Source organism: Saccostrea echinata, unplaced genomic scaffold (assembly GCF_033153115.1).
Source record: "Saccostrea echinata isolate AGI-Se365-2 ecotype Australia unplaced genomic scaffold, CSIRO_AGI_Sech_v1 ptg000006l, whole genome shotgun sequence".
In the NCBI taxonomy this organism is placed as follows: domain Eukaryota; kingdom Metazoa; phylum Mollusca; class Bivalvia; order Ostreida; family Ostreidae; genus Saccostrea; species Saccostrea echinata.
The window spans coordinates 12,922,026-12,940,565 of record NW_026889755.1 but is presented as its reverse complement, the minus strand read 5'-3'; the positions used below and the strand labels follow the sequence as shown (position 1 = coordinate 12,940,565).

Below are 18,540 nucleotides of genomic sequence, written 5' to 3'. Positions count from 1 at the left end.
GGTTGCCATTGCAACATATTTTTTTGTAATATTTATGAATTTGTTTTTTTAATAATGAAATTGATATGTCAAGGTTTATTAGTATGATATTAGTTTACCAATGATTTGTTTAACAAGAATAATTTACAAAAAAAAATGAATCAAATGTTGGATCTACAAATTAATCTAAAATTTTAAGAATCTGAAGATGAAGTTGGTATAATTTCACTAGACCCCTCCATATTTTTTGGTCTGAAAATGTAGGTGTTGGTTACCATGGTAACCAGTACTCAGATTTGTCGATTGACCCCAAATACGCTCTATACATGGTATTTTTACATTACGTGCAAAATATCAGACAAATCTGTGATATACCATTTCCAACTTTTTTTCTATATTCTTTAATGCGTACAGAGAATGACTCTTAAACACTTTAATGTGAGAATATACTTGATTTGTATTTTTTGTTGTATCATGTGATAAAAAAAACAACATTCATGCAAATATTAATTATTTTATTCAATCATTTAAACCATATAATACAACATTAATGATATAGCCCTCATAGATGATTTAAAAATATCATTCAAAGTGTAAATTTTTACATTTGTAAAATAAGTTCGTCAAGTAATAATAAAAATGATACCAAAAATATCAATAATGGATTCAACTGATGATACTCTTGATTTTGGGGTTAATATCATTAGAAGCAGCTAAAATATTTTCTCGCATAAATAGAAGTTAAATATTATAACATTAAATTTACAATTTCTAGAAAACAAATCATTGAGACCTCTTAAAGTCCAGATCTAGTAAATGACTTTAGACTTACTTTTTGGTGCTAGATCCATTATGACGTCATAATCAGTTTCAACTTTCTTTTTCCCATACTTTACGGCTTTAATAAAATTATATAGAAAATAAAGTATTTTCAAGGAATTCAATTTGAAATCATGTGAAAAGTAATCCCGATACCTATATTCAGTTTAATATTATTTTAAAGAAGAGGCCAAGAACATACAAATTACCGTTTTCTGAGAGACTGTAGGCAATCTGGGTACATTTCCTTTGTCTGATATGGAAAAAAACTCCCGTATTCGTTACTTGTTTTCTTAATTTTTCTTTGAAAATGACAGTGTAAAATATAAATTTTCGTCTTGTTTACCTACAAGTTATGCTTCGAAACACCTTATTAGACCAAGCTAATATTATAAAGCATCTTGAAAGAAATGTATTTCTCAAATTTGAGAAATCTGTAGGCACCTTTCATTTACTAGATCTTTACATTAAAATAGCAGCCTAATACGTGTGCATTATGACATAACTAAAATCATTTAAAAGAAATATGTATGAAGAGTCACTATTCTTGTTGGTAACATATCTAGCACTGATATAACTGAAGATAACCTTTTCATTCTCCATACTTTTCCGTATACTAGTATTCAAATATCATCCGAGTCTGAAAAAGATAATACTATGTATATTGATTTTAAATGATGCTTTTTTATAAAACTCTTTTAATAATTATAAAATTATACATAATAAATGATGTTAAACAAAATTGCAGCCTTTTACATTACATACTGTTACATAACAGTACCAATTTAACTCAGATAAAGATATAGAAATAGGGGGAAAATACAAGAATTTACCGTAATTTTCGTCAGATTCGTCTGATGATGTGGAGTCTGAAACTTGAAGAAAAGGACAATTTATTCCTCTTAAATGTCCATTACAATGTGTAAATTGGTTTAATGTTGTTTATCTCCCACTCGATAATTTTAAACCCATATAGAGACGTATAATAGGTATAGGAGTTCGACCTATTTTTTTTTTGTCGTATACATTGTATATATGACACGAACGGAAACGTCCTTTCGCACAAACACACAACATAGTGTATTATTATTATTATTATTATTTTGATATGCAGAAAAAAGGAAAAATACTGTTTAAAATATCCGTTATAAAAACGCATTAATTTTCAACATCCATTAAACACATTTGATATAAAATTCATTTCACGGTTGAAAAGATATGGAAAGTTTTCAAATAACACAACTAATATTCATTAATCCTTAACGATATACTCACCAGACAAGGGCTTTTTATCTCTTTTAATCTCTCTTATCTCAGACAAAATCTGAAGAAACATAGAAAAATAATTTAAATTATCCGGACCAACCCCGTTTAATAAATAATGCGGAATTTCCGTTTGTTATCGGCATTTTGCAATACATTTCTGTAATTTCCACTTACACGTTTAATATCGCCATCGCTTTACATGCCGTCTAAAACGCGAAGGCCTTAAGAAGATCGAAAAAAGTGACACTATGCTACTATAAGAAATAACTCAATATAGATTTATTGTGGATTCAAATAAACCTTGCAGTTGTGTAAAAGGGTGTACTGATTAAGAAAAAAAATATGTTTGAACTGGTTCATCTTAGTTCCGAAAAGTGTGTCCATGTTTCTAACAAAATTAAAAGAACTGTGCAAAGGTAAATCTACTTTGCGAACAATTGTCCGTTATATTATAGATGCACACTGATGCTGTGATAGTGTTGATAAAAAAAATTAATATGGAATAGGAAATCTCTGTACTGATTAAAAATCTGTATTTGTGTCTGTGTCATCTTTTCTTAATAGTTACTGTGGTTCTGAATAAATTCTTATTATTGGAAATGAAATACTCTTACATGTACGTGTATTCACATATACATGTATTTTAAAAGAATCATAAACATATGCAGATATCTGACAAGCATTTGTAAATAATATTTTATTTGAACCATTGACCTAGGTAAATAAAAATAACCACCTTTGAGGTCATGTCATGGATTTCTTTTATGGTCTGTTTTTGCCGTTTTATCTTGCTTTGGAGCAACTGAGAAAACAATTTAAACATAGAATATTCATTAAACAAATACCTAATTTCAGTTATATACTTCTTAATTTCTTTTTATTATTTGAATATAAAAAAACATTATATATACATATAATATAAGTACACTGCATTATATGCTAAATGCATGTACATATATTTCATCCAAAAACGCCATAATATAAACCGTTACCGTAAACTTGTCTTCATCCGTCACTTCGAGATTTCTTCATATTTTATAAGTAAGAAATGTAAATTTGTTTTATATGATAATGCATACATTATTTAGTGACTTAATGTAATATGGAATAAAATAGAAATATTTTACCAACTCATTTTTAAATTGTACATTATCATTTAAAATAATATAAAGTTAGAAAGTACCCCGATGCCTTTAAAGCAGCTTGGCCCTCTGCGTCGCGTGTTCGCTTTAATTGCAAATCAAAGTTTGTGTCATATAGGAAAACTGAAAAGAAACAAAAGTATGATTACCTGTATTTACATTGAACTCAACAATACTGTTGCAATAATAAAAAATATAGTTATCAGAAATATAAGTCCTCAAAAAGATAAATTTTACCAATGGTACTTATTTTCACCGTTAACATTTTTTTTTATATAAATCGACATGAAAAAGCTAAGGATCTTTCAGTTACGATTACCATGCTGCTTTTTTTTTTTTTTTTTTTTTTAAATATTTAACATCTTACAGGCGAGCAGATTTCTTTAAACCTAATACATCAAGGACAATATTTTTTTTGCGTTGTCCCAGTGATCCTGATCTTGTCCACACACACACACACACTCACGAATGATATGTATGACTATAAGGTAAGCTTATTTCCATTCTCTATATGCAAAGTCCTAAGCAGAAACGAATATAAGCCATGACCACATCGAATCTTCAGTGAATCCAATCAACATCTTACACATTTTAGCACCCGGATAGACAAAATCTCAAATTTATGTTTTACTCCTTCATCAGAGCTCATAGTGCACTTCCAGTTTTTGTTTTTAAAGATGAAAACTTACCCCTCACAAACATGGGACTTTTGTTAAATTCATCGTCATCATCTTCATCTCTAAAATATTCATCATAATCTGATTCTGTATCAGAGAAGTCATCTCCTCCACAGCTTGGGCATAAGAAATGAAAAGGACACCAAAAAATGAAATGAACCAAGCAAACAGGTAAAGCTAAGAGTTGGAAGTGAACTGGGAAAATGCTCTTCACACTATATTCTTCCAAAAAATCTGTTTGAAGTTGCGACCAATAGAACTTGCTTTTTTCATGAACCTCCTCAAATGTGTGGCTGCAATGAAAAAAGAATTAAAAGTGATATTGATTTAAGTCAACAAATGGACATTTGCAGAGATGTGAAGTTACAGCAAATATAGGAGAATCTTTACTGTGAGTTATTTCATAAGCAATGGATATGCCTGGATGAAAAGAATCAGGTCATATATATCATTATTTGTTTTTAAAAGATTTATACGGTGCTATTGACTTGAATTTCCCCCATAATATGAATTTCCCCTGGAGATTCTACTCTAGATTAGGTTCCCCCCAGAGGGGTTGGTGGTGGTTGGGGTCCTGCTCTTGAGCAGACTTTCCATGGGAGTAAATCCTTCTCTAGAGTCACTCTCACCCTTTATATCAACCACAGTGGGATTTCTCCCCTTCTTGATGTTATTATGTGATAGTAATCAAGACAATATTTTATTAAAGGGTTAAGATACAATAATTTTTTCAGGTGGAAATTGCATTCTAAAACTTACAGAGGGCAGAGGTACTGCAGCAAACTCCCTTTTATTGCTTATGAAATAAGCCAAATAATAAAGAATTGCGTAAAAATCCCTGAACTTCATCGCAAAACTTGGGTATTCTGTTTTAAAATAATAAAGAAGTGTACTTTTACAAACTTTATGTGGATAGGCCATAATTTAAAGAACATTAAACTTTATTTAGGTTAGTGATTAAATTGTGCTAGTATATTTTCACAGAGCTTTAATTGGAATGTTCGGCTTGATCGTATTTTTTTTTTTTGGTGTTAGTATAAGAAACTTATTGTTCAGTATGAACCGCTCCCTCAATATCAATAGGTACACTAATGTAAGCTTAGAATGGTCATATTGAAAATAAAAAAAAATGCATGTTTAATCAACAACTTTAATATGATGTAAATGGTGATTCCTCTCTCTCTCTATATATATATTCATAGTTAAATGTATTTTTCTTTTTAAAGAACGAGGACGCTTTTGATTGACATTCGGCAGGAATCTGGGCGCACTTGAAAAGTGAATATTTCATTGTTCTGTCACATGAAATCTTAGCACTGTTTTGATGTATCGGGTTCCTGTGAAAAGGAAAGGGAAATATCTCTCGATATTGTATTTTGATTTGCTAAAAAAGAACTTGAAAATTGGCTAGATGAGTCATTTGGTACAAAATGTTTCAAACACGTTTTTCTAAACATCTGCTACCTCTGGGTCATCTGATTTTGAAACGTTATTTGTGTGCGTTTTAATTCAAAGAAACTGACAAAGATTTGTAAAAAATGTAGAGAAGACCCAGAGAGACAAAAAATGAACTTTTTACATAAAAAATTCCAATGTATAAATGCGGTGCTTTGTTGTCGCTTTATAAACCGTAAATTGTGTGAAGCAGTTATAGCACTGTAGTGTGCGTTACTCGTCCAGTGCAACAAAAAAGAAATATTTTTGGTTCTATCCTTATTGGAGGGTTAATACTTTTTTTAGTACAAACAATCAAAATTTTGTCAGTTTAATTTTTTGCACTGAGTTTTTCCAAATAGATAAATTCTGGTTCTGTTGCACCGAAAGCGAAGCAATTCTTCCAATCTACTGATACTTTAATATATACATGCAGTTGTAATTTCATTTAACTATACTCTTTAGGTGTTTATTATCTATGTGAAGCGTTACTAAGTTTTACATGTGGTATTCATTAAGATAAGCGGACTGATATATTAAATTTGACAAAGTATTTCAAACTAAATGTAACATTTTCCCATGTGCGTAACTTTGTAAAGTACGCCAGCTGTGGTCAGCCGACCAAATCGTAGACATTTAAACTATAAATGTTTCGTACGCCTTATTCCTGCAGATCACACACCAAACACGCCCATCTTCTTATTGTTTTTATATTTTGAAATGAAATTTGAAGGGCATTGCTTATTGTGGAATGGGGAAACTAGGTATGAGGGAAATTTTATTCAATAGTACACTTTCTCTTTCGAAAAGCTTACTCTAGAGAAGAAAATTGTACTCCAAAGCCAGTTTTCCTTAAGGAAAATCCAACTCTATAGTTTATTTCCGGGGGGATCAACTCTCACGTCATCTTTCGGGGGGGGGGGGTGTTTTTAGTTGGAAAAAAACTATTCCACAAAACTGACGTATATTTCAACTATTTATTTACATCAAAGGCACACCAATTGCCCATTTTTTTTCCAAATAATATACAAAAACTTTTAATTTTGAAGTAAACTAAGCGCAATGTTGAGTGATATTCACAAACGGCAACAAAAGCTTTACACTAAAGATATCCATAATTGGTGAACCTTGGGAACATGATGCACATGGACTTTGATCAGTTTCACGTTCGAATTTCCTTTATATATGTCGCAGGTTTCTGGAACGACTTGTTCAACTTATCTAAATACTTTTTCAAATACTTTTAGATTTAGAATCATCAAACCTTGTAAGTTGATGCATCTTGGAATCTTAAAACATATTTATTAAAAAGTAGGTTACAGTGACCCACTTTTTGAATTTTGCAGGCATTTGTTTTCAAATAAATTCAGACGCATATTCTGGACACTTTAGAGCCTATGTTCATCAGACTTTGTCAGTTGATGCATCATGGGTCCTCACAGAATGTCAACTAAAAAGTAGGACACCATGACCTACTTTTGATATTTTATGGCTATATTTATATATTTCAGGTACTAATTGGCTTAGAATCATCAAACTTTGTCAGTTGATGCATCTTGGTTCCTCGGAGAACGCCAATTGAAAAGTAGGTCACTGTGACCTACTTTTGTTATTTTATGGATATATCTTAAATATCTCAGGTACTAATTAGCTTAAAATCATTATACTTTGTCAGTTGATGCATTTTAGGTCCTCAGAGAACGTCAATTGAAAAGTAGGTCACCGTGATCTACTTTTGATTGATTGATTGTTTTACATCCCATTCGAGAATTTTTCAATCATATAGAGACGCCACCCTACACCGGTGAAGGATTTCTAATTTTGACCTTTATTCGGCACTCAGGGCCATTGAGCAGTGAGGGCCAACGTCTGCCGTGACCTCTGTTTTTAAGGTCTCATCCGAAGGACCCGCAACTTTCACTTCAAAGTGCCGAGCGCATGGCGAAGGAACAGTTACTACCCATTTTTTTTTATCGACTTAGGTCAGTCGCGGCCGAGATTCGAACTCACTATCTCCCGATCAAAGGAGCGAGCGCTCTATCGACTGAGCTACCATGAACGATGGATCTACTTATGATATTTTAAGGCTATATCTAAATAATTAGCTTAGAATCATCAAACTTTGTCAGTTGATGCATCTTTGGTCCTCCAAGAACGTAGACTAAAAAGTGGGTCACCGTGATATTTTCTGGCTACTTTTAAATATATCAAGTACTAACTGGCCACTGTGACCTATTTTTAGATATTTTATGGATATAATTTAGTAATTTCAGGTACCAATTATACCAATTATATTAGAATTATCAATCTTTATCAGTTGATGCATCTTTGGTCCTCGGAGTAGGTCAACTGAAAAGTAGGTAATTGTGACTGACCTTTTGAATTTTATGATGATATTGCAATATTTCAGATGCAAATTGTCTTAGAATCATCATTTTTTGTCAGTTGATTTAACTTGGTTTCTTAGAGTGTTTTAGCCTAAATGTAGGCCATGATGACATTTTTTTTTTTTCGATTTTCAGGCTTGATCTAAATATACAAGATACTTAGAGGCTTGAAATAGAAGTGACAGGTTTTACAATTTATCAGAAGAGCGATTCAAGGCCCTTTGGCCTCTTGTATTTAGTATGAAAGTATTAAATATATTTTTTCAACTGTTTTGCACACAAACCTGTACATAGCGATCAGAAGATTTAAGAGCAAAATTATGGCGATTACAGCATACAGAGCTTTAAGGTATGGTGCCAGAAACAATCCCCATTCAGATGGACAGCGATCCATCACACCACTTTTGTAGAGCGTTTTGTTGAATGTACAGTCTGGTTCTCTTACTAAAAGAGGAAAATTAATCAAATTAATCTACATACCTGTAATAAATCGCCGAATCTACTTCAAATATACTATCAACTAAGATTATGAAGACATTTTTAGGAGTAAGGAATTGAATACCCCTGAAGTGCCCTAGTTGAAATAATGTCAATTTTAACCATTTTGACTAGCCTTTTATCCGTTTCATTATAATCCCTGATTAATCACAACATTTTACCAGGTATAAATGCTTTTTTGCCATTGTCAATTTTGAACTGAATTGCAACCACTTCGTACTTGGATAAATGACAGTTCGGGTCATTTTGTTTATTTGCTTCTGAGCCTTATATCGATTCTTTTTGTTATTTTTTTTTTAATTGTTCTTACCGATGTTAACGGCAACTAATCGAATAGGGGTATAGGAACGTGTGCAAGATACCGCTAAACAAATTATGTAGTGCCTCACATGTATATTAATTGGTTGTATATTGTTTAAAGTTCAATTCGAGAATTTTTCATACCGGTATAAAGACGTCATCATATGCTGGTGAAGGGCTTCAAATAAAAACATATACTCAGCAGGGCCATTGAGTAGTGAGGGTTTTGTGCCAACGCCTATTTTGACACGGGACCTCGGTTTTTAAGGTCTAATCCGAAAGACCCGTGACTTTCACTTCTAGTGCCACCGTTCACGGTAGCTCAGTCTGTAGAGCGCTCGTTCCTTGATCGGGAGGTAGTGAGTTTGAATCTCGGCCGCAACTGACCAAAGTCGATAAAAAATGGGTAGCAACTGTTCCTTCGTCATGCGTTCGGCACTTTAAAGTAATTTCGACCACCGTTTAATTTCGACCACAGGAACACAACACCACACAAAGATCTACGAACTGTTGAGAGAAGTTTAATTTATTCGGAATTATAGAAAAATTCCTCATATTGTGTGTCGTAGTATAATTATTCATCGCAAATATGGCTTGATCAGAGATACAAATAATATTTTTAACTATCATTTATGTCTCCAGTTTGAGGTTCGAAGTCTCCGTCTTCAGTGCGCTTGATTTGATCAAGGAAATGCAAGAGAGACAACTCGTACAACCTCTTTTTAAGTCTAACCTTGTTCAACAGTCTACAGCACGAATTAAATTAAAAATTTTATTTGGGGGGGGGGGGATATTTTTAAGTTGCAGAATTTTAGAAATTTATCTTGGATTTCTCTCAAAATGCACAAGAAACGTCCATTTGATTTTGGTCGAAATTACCCCTACTGATTTTAGGGACGCGGGGTAAATTCGACCACTTATTCTGAAATATGTGTAAGTTGTCTTCAACAGCTGTTTAATGCAAAGCAGAGTCAGATCTTCAAAAAAATTATACTGTATATGTACAACATTATCTACACATAACCTTTTATATTAAAAAAATATGTCAGATTATTAAATTAACATATGCATGCCTAGCTATATATATTGTTTGGGCCGTTCATGAGACGTTGAATTAACACATGACGAGAGCAATCTAAGATTCCAAACCCGTCAAATTAACAAAAGAGAGGGTGCAGGCAATATTAAATATATGTAAAAAATCAGGTTTTTGTAATTTTTTTTCATTATTACGAATGCGTAAAATTTGATGAATAAGACTGAGGCTATCGAAAACCAAAGAACCTATCGTATTAAAATCGTATCACAAAGTCCAGGTAAAAAATCCAAATTGTACCCAAAATATCATAACAACACACCAAAAGAGCCGCAACAATCTTGAAAAAAAACACACACACTATGATGTTACACGAAATACTGAAATGATTTGTTTGAGTTTGGGTTTTTTTTCGGGAGGGTGGGGTGGGGTGGGGTGGGGTGGGGGGTCAGAGGACTTTGCTTCTGTAAATCTTTATTTAATCGACTTGATCGAATTTCTCAGGATCTATCTCTTTTAAGAATTAACAAAACATGTAAAATACCTATATTAACAACGCATTCCAAATGAATGTGTATATGGTAAAAATTAGTGAAGAAAAATATACGCAATTCTAATGCTATGCTCAAACCTTAAACATATATATACAATCTGAATGATTCTGTTGTGAAAAGACGATATTAAATAAAATCCCTTTTTGGGTTGGACAATTTAAAAATCATAACAAAGAAATTATTTGTGGGATCTGAGAAAATTTGATCTATTTTCATAACTTTATAACACAATTTTGAAATATAGAGTTGACGAATTAAAAGCAGAATTTAGAATAAAGAATAAGAATTTAGATGTCTATAAGACAGCATTGAAAAGCTTAAGTAATCCAACCCAATTTTTTACTGTATGGTTACTAGTTCTTATCCATTTTAACCTTTTTATTGAGAAAGATAGATACATGTATTTTCTAAATAAGGCAATATAGTTTCTCGGACCATAAAGTTTGAATAAAATGCGACAGGTAAAGTTTACATGCATTGCAAGAGTTATCTTTCTTTTAAATGTTTGTTTTGGTCGAAATTACCCCGAAGCCGGTCGAAATTAAACCATGCAACATGCTTACTTATTTTAAACCAATTCATTATTTTTTTATGCATTTGTAACTCCTTAAGCAAAAAATATGAAGAAAAAATCATTTTCTATTACTTTGAAACTTTTTTTTAACTAGTACATTTTAAAACAGTCGTGGTTTGTAGATTGAAAGCCACAAATCAGCAAAAGTGGTCGAAATTACTCCAGTCTACCCTAATTCTTCCCCTTTAAAATATTTTACTGAAAATTTGAGAAAGATCCATGCACACAAATAATTTTATCAAATAATTTACTTTATTAAAAAACTTACATCTATCATACTCAAGGGACAATTCCCCAAATAAAATCCAAAACCCATTCCGGATAATTCTTTCAATTTCGGTAAAACTAAGATCAGAGTTGTCAGTAAAAAGAATGGCGTAGTATGACACGCTGTAGCACCCACTGACCACCGTCATGATTGTCAAGAAAGCGAATGTGTCCATAAACTGAAAAAAAAAATACTGTGCAAATTATAAACTTTAGCAGAATATTGGATATCCATTTTTGTACAGTAAAACTCTGTTATAGTTAAGTCAAGAAAGCGGGGTCCAGTATATTTCGTTAAAATAGTTATAACCAATTCGCAAATAAATGATTCATTTTTATGGTTCATTGAAGGTTTAAAATTCATTAGTATGAATTGTTTATTTATATTTTTTATTCATTAACAATTAAAAGACTCATTGATTTTTAACAGTGAAATAGAATACTTAACTTTATTATAAAACCGTTGAAATGCTTTGAAATATAACCTATCTAGAGGGATATCTGGAAGACGAGTAAAGCCTATATTTATTATAAATTTTGCATAGTGAATACATATTTTCATTGTATTGTATTTTATCCCTTGGGAAATATGTTCTTGTGTGAAATTGTTTTCCTCCAATTATTTGTATATTTTTGGGGAAAAAAAGAGATAATAAGTTTTCAATATCGTCCACATATATTCTGTAACAATGACAGAGTTGCAGTAAGTTTTTTTTATAAATGCGTTAACATTACCTTCTTAAATCCGGTTTTAGTTCATTAGTACTTCCGTAAAAGCTAGTATATTTAGTTCTAAGTATGCATTTAACATGTTCATTAACAACTACAAATAGAGAAGCACTCATCATTTAGTATACATATTACTCAACTTTCAATAAAAAGAAATTTAAGTCAAAATTAAAATTACAGTTGAATTGCAAATGGTTTTATATTGTAAATAGTTCTTGTAAGTGAATAACTAATAAAATATTACTTTAAACCTCAATTTTTATATCAATAACGTTTGTGGAATTTCTGAAGTCTATTAACAATGAATTTCTGATACAAATAATAACTGTAAGTTTCATGTAGAATACTGTGATACGTACATGTACTGCTAAATTCTGAGTTTGGTACTATTTTGATGAACTTGAGTATGAAAGTTAAGCATTCTTGTAATAGGAAGCATTAATATCTTTTAAGTTCCATATAATTAATTTTTATAATGGGAAACTTTAATTTTAGAATGGAATAAAATGAAATATGATAATTCAATTTCACAGTTAATAAACACTGCATAGGCGTCGGAAGCAAATTGAAAGTGGAGGGGGGTATTGAAAGTGGGGGGGGGGTTTCTAAACAAACAAAAAAGGTAAGCCCAAATTTTCAATGCCTATATTATGTCTATCGGTTCCGACGCCTATGCACTGTACCTTGATTAAATATATTTAAACTTATTAACCAGAATAATATTTACTACACACACACAGTATGTAACATAGCAGTTGTAATTTAGAGAACTATGGTTACTATTGCAAACTAAGGATACTAAAAGAAATCAACGCTTGTATTCAAAAATATTTTTATGTGTCTGTGTGTGTGTAGTTAATTTTACTTTAAAAATATTTCTGTAGTTTACCATTTTCTTTATCATCACTAACTTTGCTCCAATAATCTCTGATATCATCAACATGTTAAGAGATCTAATACACATCAAGATGAAGGTCAAAACCAAAAGTGTCTTAGATGCGTTATGATATTTTTCTCCCTCGCCAAGTTTAAGCAGCATTCCACCGAGATACACTCCCATTAACATCCAGTCTAATCGATTCCACCAGTCATTTACATATTCCCTAAACTTTCTTCGTCGTAATGAGATAACAATCTGCAAAGGTAGAAACTTGTGTCTGTATTGTTGTTTACAATTTAGCTGATGAGTTGATAAGAACGATTCGCAGATGCAAAGTATAGAAAGTACATTTTTAAGCCATTCTGTTCTTTAATAATTCTTTTCTTCGTTATCATTTTAATTAAAAAGGTCCAAAAGACCGTTTCAGGAAATTTCCATATATATAATTTCGCAAGAACACCACAAGTTCATGTTAATAACAGGTTTCACTTAACAACTACATGTAATCGTCCTAAAAGTTTTATCTAGAACTTTGAAAATTTAGAAAGTTACATGTTCAAAATTTAGCACACATACAAATATACTACATATTTTCTGAAATTAATCACCTTGCTTTCATAGCAACGTAACTATAGACATTTTGAGCAAGAGACTTAAGAGCCTTACTGGTCACCTGAGTATAATAAAATACTCTAAAGGACCCACTAAGGAACTAAATAAAATATCATTTGTTAGGCCTAAAAAAATTGTGTGTTTCGGGTAATCCGACCAAACCTATAAAAATGCGCCGATCCTAATGTTTTTTTCGATGTCAGTATTTATCCGATTAAAATTTCTATTATTTATATGAAAAATCCGTTTTTATCAGAATATTTTTTCTCATTCCTAAGAAACGTCTTTAAAACGCTTTGGCTTACAGTCAACATTAACGGTATTTCAATCAACATGCAAGCGTCTTTATGACGGGTCCGACAGCATGGAATGGGAAATCTTAATCTTTTGAATAATATAATTTTCTGTAATTTAAAAGTTTAGTGATATTGTTGAAATGGTATTGGTGGGTTACGTACCGATTACGTGTTCGACCCGCGTAGTTTCGTACTGCGTATGTATAAGCCAACATATGTATACAAGCACACAGTTTAATATGAAATAACGTGTTTACAGACACACAGGTGTGTGGTAAACACACTGGTGTATTGTAGCTGTCTTCTTCTTCCTTTAAAGTGAAGGGCCGCTGCTGCGGCATTATCTCACTATGTTTAAAAAAACGTGTGCGGGAGGGGGAGTCCACGCATCTATATACAATTTAAAAACTGATAAAAACATGTACTGCATTCCTTTACGGTGCTTTATATCCCTGGATCCTGGTCTTAAAGGGCTCCAGTTACATGGCCGTGATGGTGTCTTCGGTGTCAATAGAGAGCAAAAGGCTTAATAGATATTTGTGTCAATTAGATTGTTTCTGTCATACAAATAACACGAATTATGAATGAGTACATATATTCAATATTTTTTTTTCTATCTTTCTAAAAGATTTTTCTTAAAATCATAGATTTGGATATAATTATGTGTATTAGAATACTTTAGATTGCTTTTTTCATAGAAGAAAGCCTGTTTGAATGTTTTGGAAAGAACCCACAAAGGCAGGGACAAGCTGCAGTGTAAACAGTAACTAGATAATTAACATTCACACAATTACAGCCTTCTTTGAAGATCAAAAACCTTCTTAACTGGTAAAAATATAATTGCTTCAAGATTGCAATAATGAATGGTATAAATAAAGATGATATTGTTCTGAATTCAAATGCATATCTGCCAAAGACCTAATTAGTATGAGTATCCCAAGAAAATAATTGTCTTTTATAAATTTGTTTTTAACGATTATGCGACTTGAACCACTGAGATTACCATAACTTCAAACCAGAATCTATAGACTGATGAATTCTTCCTCTTGGTTTGTTACACTTTGCTGCTGAAAATATTAGTTGATATGAAAGAGATTTATCAAATATATGAATTTTAATTATCGAAATTTTAATTTAACACGTCCAGCCGGATGTCAATACATGCAAATTTGTTCGCCTGCTGCAAAATTTGTGCATCTCAGGCGGTCGGGCGCAGGGTTATTTCAAACACTGATTTAAGAATATGTGATTTGTGTTAAAATGTAAGTTTTCCCTTGCAGAAGAGAAATTTAATAAAAGAATTTTAAATTATCCATTAACTGTTATCTTTTGGATTCAGAACGAAACCACTAAGGTCGTAAACACGATGGTCGAACACATATTTGTCACTTAACCACTCGTATTTGCTGAAATGAAGAGAAAATGAAAAATTAAAATGATATGAAACTGTAAAATTTTGTTGTCTGATGTTTTTCAAAAATGTCGGATTGAAATAAAATACAGAATAATATTCTCATGATTTTCTATCTCTGTTTCAGTGGTCATTTCATTCAAAAAAAATCCAAAAAAAAAATTCCCTACCTACCTACCTTAATTTTTTCATCAGTGTTACCCGAAACACACAATTTTTTCAGGAATTAATATACTTATGCACATTAAATGAAACAGTATTGGTTGAGAATATGGAGTACATTAAGTCTTAATGTTACCTCACACGTAAGCCTCTCTTCGTCTTTGAAGAATGTGTAATGTATAAAGATACTGTATATTTGTCTCATATTTATATATCTATTGCTTACACTGTATTAATAACCATGAAATTAATAACCATGAAAATATTATACATTAAAAGTTGTTGCTTCATTCTTTATTCAATTGACCTTTCAATTACATTATATACAGTCATTATTTATCATAGGTGAATAGGAAAGGGGAAAACCTTCTCTCAGTAGAGTACAAATTTCCCCGCCCAGCAACACAACAGGACCCAGTGCTCCAGAATTTCACATTTTGTAAAACACCCTTCATTATTGCTACATTGTACTCTTTGTTTTAGATGCCAAGGATGTTTGCCTCCTAGATCACAGGAAGAAAGAAGATTTCATTGGAATTCAAAGAAGTAATGCATTTTCACTATATTATCAACAGAGCCCCTCCTTAAAGCTGAACACTACTCATAAATAGGCACCGTAATACAGGTATATAAACCCTTCGATTTCGTTACACCCGATTGCACACTTGAAACTGTGCATTTTCTGTTTTTAAATAATGCATTGACTTGTATATTTGTTGTTACTTTTCCCCTGGCTCGGAAAAAGTGCGTAAACTTTGATAATTTCATCGCGACTGAGTAACACGGCAGTGTAAGATGTACGTCTTCTCAGGTGACAACTCTACAGCGAAATACTTTGGGCTGTTACGAGGTCTGCGGCTTATATAGGGGTTGTTGGGATAGCGGTGATGAAAGGGAAAATATGGCGGACAATGGCCTTTTACGAGTAGTGTTCAGCTTTAACACGGAAATTTTACAATGGTTGGAAGAAGAAAACCTTGCTCATCATAAAAAAGCACTAAGTTTATCTGCTAAGTACACAGGAGCAGAGAAGGATAAATAAATAGAATCCCACCTTAACTCCAGAAATCCTGACAAAGCTGGGGCCACAATTTTGGATGACCCTAACAGCAGAAGTCCGTACACTTGGGCCACGAATTTCACAATTTTGGAAGAGATACCCGTGCTCATCATAATAATGCACTAAATTTATCTGCTCAATACCCAGTAGCAGAGAAGAAATATTTCAAGGAAATAATGCATTTTCACTATAATATCAATAGAGTCCCTCATTATCACAGAGCCCCTTACTCAGGGGTAAGAGGCACACTCACTCATCATTACCATTACCAATTTTGATGGTTTTATCCCAACCCCTCAGGTCCCCGCAGGGACCATAAAATTTACAATTCGTGTTACCATTCACCCATAGATGCTGTATGTCAAAACTGGTTGAACGGTTCCAGAGAAGTTGAAATGTTAACGCAGAATGAACGACGACGAACAAAAGCAGATTCTCATAGGTCACCAGAGGGCCTAAGAGTGACTTAAAATTGTAAATCCATAAAAAAAAAGCACGCTAACAGGCGAATAATATGTTATTTATTTTAAAACAAATCCATATTTGATTCCTTGGCAAAAATGAAAAAAAAGTTTCTCAAACTAATTTCATTTCTTAAATCAATTTATGTGGTAAACAAGAATATCATTACATGTTTGAAAATATAGAGGTTAGTAGGCAGTTACAGTAAACATAAAATTTAAGCTTTGATATATTTCCATGGATGGATTGCGATGTTATAGATGTTCATCAAAAATGCACAACCAAATTTTGTGATCATAATTTGTAGGGATATGCGATTTTATCGGTATACCGGTATATCGTGATTTTTAGCTCTACTGGTCAGAGACCAGAAGAGCTTATGCGATAGTAAGGTGTCCGTCGTCCGTCCGTCTGTCTGTCTGTCCGTCTGTAAACAATTTTTCAAAATGCTACTCCTCCTACAGTTTTGGTCTGATTTCAATATAACTTGGCACACAAGTAGACTACACTAAGATACATAATTCTGTGTATCGATTTTTGATTTCGATGAACGGTGTTGCCATGGTTACTAAAAATAGAAATTTCTGTTAAAAACATTCAAAATGCTACTCCTCCTACAGTTTTGATCTGATTTTAATAAAACTTGGCACACAAGTAGACTATACTAAGTTGCATAATTCTGTGTATCGGTTTTTTGATTTCGATGAACGGTGTTGCCATGGTTACTAAAAATAGAAATTTCTGTGAAATACTTTCAAATTGCTACTCCTCCTACAGTTTTTATCTTATTTCAATATAACTTGGCACACAAGTAGACTATAATAAGATACATAATTCTGTGTATCGGTTTCTGATTTCAATGAACGGTGTTGCCATGGTTACTAAAAATAGAAATTTCTGTGAAATACTTTCAAAATGCTACTCCTCTTACAGTTTTGGTCCGATTTCAGTATAACTTGGCAAACAAGTAGACTACACTAAGGTACATAATTCTTTACCAGGTTATATTGATTTTCTGATTTCGATGAACATTGTTGCCATGGTTACTAAAAATAGAAATTTCCTTGAAATACCTTCAAAATGCTACCCCTACAGTTTTGGTCTGATTTTAGTATTACTTAGCACACAAGTAAACTACACTAAGATACACAGTTCTCTGTACCAGTTTCGGATTTCAATGAACAGTGTTGCCATGGTTACTAAAAATAGAAATTTTCTTGAAATACTTTCAAAACGCTACTCCTCCTACACTTTTTGTCTGATTTCAGTATAATGTGGCACACAAGTAGACTACAGAGAAACATAATTGGTGTTTTTGTTTTTTGATTTTGTTGAATGATGTTGCCATGGTAACTTAAAGCAAAATTTCTGTAAAATTGTTTTAAAAGGCTACTCCTCCTACAGTTTTAGTCTGTTATGATAATAAATCTTGCCACAAAAGAGACTAAATCAAGGATAATTATTCTATTTATTGCTGTTGCAAAGTTTCAAGTCCAAGAGCTACTTTTATCTTCCTTTATAAATACAACCAGTAGAGCTACAGTCTCGTCAGAGACTTCTGGTTAATTGTGTGATACGGAGATTAAAATACCTATATTTAGGTACACAATTATTAAGTCTTGAAATTATTTATTTATTTGTTTAAACTTTCAAATTACAATTACAAAATGTTGAAAACGGTAAAAGAAAAGCGTCCTAGCATCCAAACATGCCTTATACCAGTATTATGTAAATAAAAATGTGAAAAGGGAAGTTACGTTTTTCCAGCATATTTATAGGAAAAAATAAAGATATTCATTAAAAACCATGTAAAAAATGCGTGCAACAAATATCATGATATTATCTTGATATTCTGGGGGGGGGGGGGGAATCATGATATATCGCGATACGAAATTATTGGCGACACCCATCCCTAATAATTTGTGTGACGTTTCATTTAGATTGTCCAAGTCATCTGCAAGAACATCTGGGGGCAAAATTTTAGGTTTAACAATA

The 18,540-nt window shown here is 32.2% G+C and overlaps 1 protein-coding gene across 1 annotated transcript in view; it reads right to left on the bottom strand.

Annotated features, from left to right (window-relative positions):
* Positions 1 to 605: 605 nt before the first annotated feature.
* Positions 606 to 18,540, bottom strand: part of LOC133180401 (uncharacterized) — a 115,959-nt gene continuing 98,024 nt past the window's right edge. Inside the window, exons 30-39 of the mRNA XM_061314936.1 lie at positions 12,552 to 12,797; positions 10,935 to 11,112; positions 7,989 to 8,148; positions 3,896 to 4,176; positions 3,248 to 3,329; positions 3,057 to 3,090; positions 2,801 to 2,866; positions 2,074 to 2,122; positions 1,632 to 1,673; positions 606 to 1,438 (exon numbers count right to left, since the gene is read on the bottom strand). Of these exons, the coding sequence (XP_061170920.1) occupies positions 1,422 to 1,438; positions 1,632 to 1,673; positions 2,074 to 2,122; positions 2,801 to 2,866; positions 3,057 to 3,090; positions 3,248 to 3,329; positions 3,896 to 4,176; positions 7,989 to 8,148; positions 10,935 to 11,112; positions 12,552 to 12,797 (1,155 nt within the window). The 3' untranslated portion in view covers positions 606 to 1,421. The remainder of the gene's footprint in view (positions 1,439 to 1,631; positions 1,674 to 2,073; positions 2,123 to 2,800; positions 2,867 to 3,056; positions 3,091 to 3,247; positions 3,330 to 3,895; positions 4,177 to 7,988; positions 8,149 to 10,934; positions 11,113 to 12,551; positions 12,798 to 18,540) is intronic.